Genomic DNA, 4,128 nt, shown 5'->3' on the forward strand with positions numbered 1-4,128 from the left:
CCGTAGTGCACGACAAGTTCATTAACTGCACCTTCAACCTAATGACATAACGAAAATAGTTTAAATGTTTAGCAAATATTCATACCAATGACCTCAAATATTAGATATAAAATATTTTGAGCTATAATGTAACATATTGTACCTGATATGCCGCAGTCGCTGTGCCAAATAAGAAACCTTCAGGAAAATGTGCCCGGCTTAGTTTGTTGGACGGTGTCGGTGGGCAAACCGGTCCATCGGCATTTACCGGAGAACCGACGATGATTAGGAGCAAAAGGAGCCCAATGGACATGAGAGGTAACTTTTGCAATGCCATTTTGCTTTAAGTTTTTTTTTTTGTTTGTCTTCTTCAGTAGAACAAGTTTAGGATGGCTCTTTATATAGTGATTATGATTCACTGATTGGTCTCATATTATGTTTTTTTAATGTGCTAACCAATTCTAGTTAGACATGTTTTAATTTTTACATTATCAATCTTAATTACCACATGCATGGACGTTAAACTATTATTATTTTTTATTTTTTATTGTTAAATAAACTTTTATTTTATGAATATGATTGATGATTCACGAATGCACTATATCAACATATCGTTGTGCTATTATTTAATGATTTATTCAAAATTTGGAACATAGACGCGTGTATAATGTGCAACATATATTAAAATGTTACTTTGAATAAGTCGTTAGCAAAACGAGTAACAATATTAATAAATATGTGTAATGTAAGCTTGAATGTAAAACCAAAAAAGGAAGAGAAAAATGTAATCTTGAATTGTAACTACAAAAAATGAAGTTTCGGTCTAATGTGATATATATGGTTTTTACTAATTGCTCCTTGTGCTGAAACATCTTATTCAGTACATAAATGGTTTGTTTATATAATTTTAAGATTTAATTCAAATTTGAACAAACGTGTGCAATACATTTTAAAGATATTTATTTACATTTTATCTAGAGTGAATTTGAATTAATGCTACCTGCAAGAACAGTTATTAATTTGATAATTAGGAATGGGTGAAACTATAGTGATGTAAAAGCACATTGCTATAACATAATTTTCATGTAGTCATGAATGATTTTAAAATTTGAGTAAAATTTAATGTCGGTGGATAGAACGCCGTTAAGTGACCGCTTATTTTAACGTTTTAAATCGGTCCCAAAATGGTGTATTCTACTTTTTTGTAGTGATTAAATTTAAATTTAAACAAAATTAATTATATTATCAAAATTAACAAGCAGACTTATTTTACGTTTCAGAAAAATTTAATTGAATTTTTTTTAGAGAGTATAATGAGTAATTTGACAAAATCTCAAGTTTGAATATCATTAAAAAAAAAATGATTTAAAAAAATATTTGAAACATTCTAATTTGATTCACAAATATTAATATATAAACAAGTTTTTATTTTCTGTTCCTAATTTTTTGTCCTTATGCGGATATGCTGTAAAATCGGAGTTCAAAAAGTATTTTTGATTTGTTTGAAAATTGATTACCATTAGTTTTATTTCCAAAGCTTTAAGTAGTTAGTATTAGATTGATGAGAGTTTTGTGCTCAAGCAAGTTAAGGCTCAAACGGACCAGGTTATTACGAGAAGGGCATCTAAAAAAAGCCTAAAAAGCTCGCGAAATCATTTTGATTCTTTACGAGACCATTCATATATATGAATGGAGGCTGAAACGGAATCTTTATTATCTTCGATACAACAGGCTTGGTCTAGAGATTTCAGTTCAGTTTAGTTTGAAAGAGATTGTGAAGTTCTAATCAATATCATCAATAGCGTTACTGTAGATGTCTTTGTTGAAGGATTATGCCAAAACGTTTTTAATTGGAGAGCTAAATTTAGACATATCCGCGTTCTTGTAATGAAATAACACATATCATAGCGAGAAAAGTATGTATGCATTCCTTTTTTAAAAGGATGTGTTGAACCGCCGATTTGGTTATTTTGAACTCTTGTATTATGACCATTATTATTCAATCTAAATTAATTTCGCTGGAAAATAAAATGGATGATTTTGATTCTTCATTTCTAAATATAAAAGAAGTTGACCCCTTTTAGACCAAAAAAAAGAGAAAGAAGTTGGTTGAATCCCCGTAAAATAGGAGCAATGAAAATGAGAATTTGGAAACTACGTTTTTCTCTAAAAAAAATAGATAGGTAGGTTTGCTTTATTATTATGCATGATAGACCTTTGTAGCCGTACGTGTCAATCAAATATGGAGATGATACGTGAACAGGATATGGACATTAATCTACTGTTGTCTCTTTCGTTTTAGTGTTTTCAATAATGAGTGAAAAGTATAACCGTTTAGTAAATTTAATTATATATGTAGGATGATTCATGCACTACTACGTATTATTTTTTACTTCAATTTTCAATATTTAGAACATAGTGTATTTGTACGTGTCGAAATTCTAGTGTGCAACATATATATTTAAATGTGACTTTGTTAGCATAACTCATATAGGCAGTAGTGCATGAATCATCCTACATACAAAAAGAAGTAAACAAATAAAGATTTTGCTACGTGTAAAAAAAAAAACATTATATATATGAAAAGTATATATTTTTAAATTGTTTCTGATATAATTTGTTTGTTTAAAGAAAAAATATGAATAAACATTAATTGTTTCCAAGAAACCAAGTAACCAACCATTGAAGTTGTTTAGTATTAGACTGATGAGAGGTTTTAATGCGTAGAACATTATTATTGTACGTCCTCTTTAGCCTTCCCGTTTTTGTGTGTGTCCCTCGGAGAAGCTGTAGGTGATCTTTTGTGAGGTTTGAGGGCTTGCCTAAGGAAGAGGTTGCTCGTGGCAACGATGATGAGAACTCGAGTTTTTAGGAGCTGAAGCAATCACACGAATGTCCGAGCTTCTCAGTTCGGAATTGGTGTTTTTTCTCGGTTCTCTACTCGATGGATTGTCGCTTTTTTATTTGTAGTTATTCGTTTCTCTCGTTTGGTTTTCGGTCTTTCTGCTACTAGGAAAAATAACAAAACAAAAATGAGTAAAAGAAGTATATAGACCCATGAAAAATTAGTCTTCGCCGTCGCTAAATTATGGTAGTGAGGAAGTAGACACTGTTTCTCTACTTCCTTCTCCTAGTTTCAAATTCGTTTTGTATTCCAACCAATCAGAATCCTTTCTCTGTTAGTTGCGTGAAGTTTTCTTTTGCAAAACGTTGAAACAGTAAGGAGAAGGACATGACCTCATTAAAAGAAAGTGAATCGCATCTTAAATTACAGAAACTGCAGATTGAGAGTAATGGAGGAGGAAGAGAAACGGCCGAAGGTGAATCGAGAGTGGCGTATGTAATGCAAAGCAGTGTGATTGGTTTGCAAGAAAAAAAGGGAAAAAAAAAAAAGCTCTTGACACATGGCATTCTCTACCTTGTTGACGTGTCAGAAATCTAGAGAGATCCAGCCTTCTTTCATATATATGATTTGAGAAATCATTTTTATATGGGTTGCACGCTCTTACTAAGCGATTTTAGTAACTTCACCATGAATGCAATTTTATTATTTGGATATAATGATAAGAAGATGTAGTATAGTTCTTTCTATCGCTCCTGAAATAAAAGGATTCGTATATATTACAGCAACATGCTTACATTGTGACAATCAAACAACAACAAAAAAACTTTAAAATTCCAAAAAACCTTCTATATATCAAGCAAAAACACACAACAATCAAGAATTTAAAATGCAATAACCAATTAAATCCTGGTATGTCATTTTATCTTCCACACATTGCTACATCATGTCACCAAAATCCCATAAAAAAACTAAAAGAAATATATTTTAAAAACACTAATCAACAAGCATTAATTGGGATATGTAAAAAATCTTACCCATCAGAAAGATCATGAGCAACATTTTAAGCTTAGATCATCCTTCAGAGTCCAGAGACCAAACCAAATTTGCACCAACACTGTCACCACAGAACAAGCCACCACCGCCACCAAAAGCCTCCCCATCCCAATATCTACGAATGTCTATACAACTAGCTAGGAGAGATAAATGACTAAAAACTGTCGGATGGAATTTGGCAAAGTGGGATAGACGATGATACATTTGTATCCTTTTGATCAGCTAAACTGTGTACAATAGAAACAAATATG

General features: G+C 31.5%; 1 protein-coding gene across 1 annotated transcript in view; it reads right to left on the reverse strand.

The window, feature by feature from the left end:
* The window catches only part of LOC9298715 (beta-glucosidase 24), a gene marked incomplete at its 3' end in the record, with an annotated part of 2,866 nt that extends 2,534 nt beyond the window's left edge, over positions 1 to 332 (reverse strand). The window contains 1 exon segment of the mRNA XM_021016026.1: positions 143 to 332. Coding sequence (XP_020871685.1) covers positions 143 to 316 — 174 coding nt within the window.
* Between the last annotated feature and the right edge of the window lie 3,796 nt (positions 333 to 4,128).

Source organism: Arabidopsis lyrata (genome assembly GCF_000004255.2).
Source record: "Arabidopsis lyrata subsp. lyrata unplaced genomic scaffold ARALYscaffold_275, whole genome shotgun sequence".
NCBI lineage: Eukaryota > Viridiplantae > Streptophyta > Magnoliopsida > Brassicales > Brassicaceae > Arabidopsis > Arabidopsis lyrata.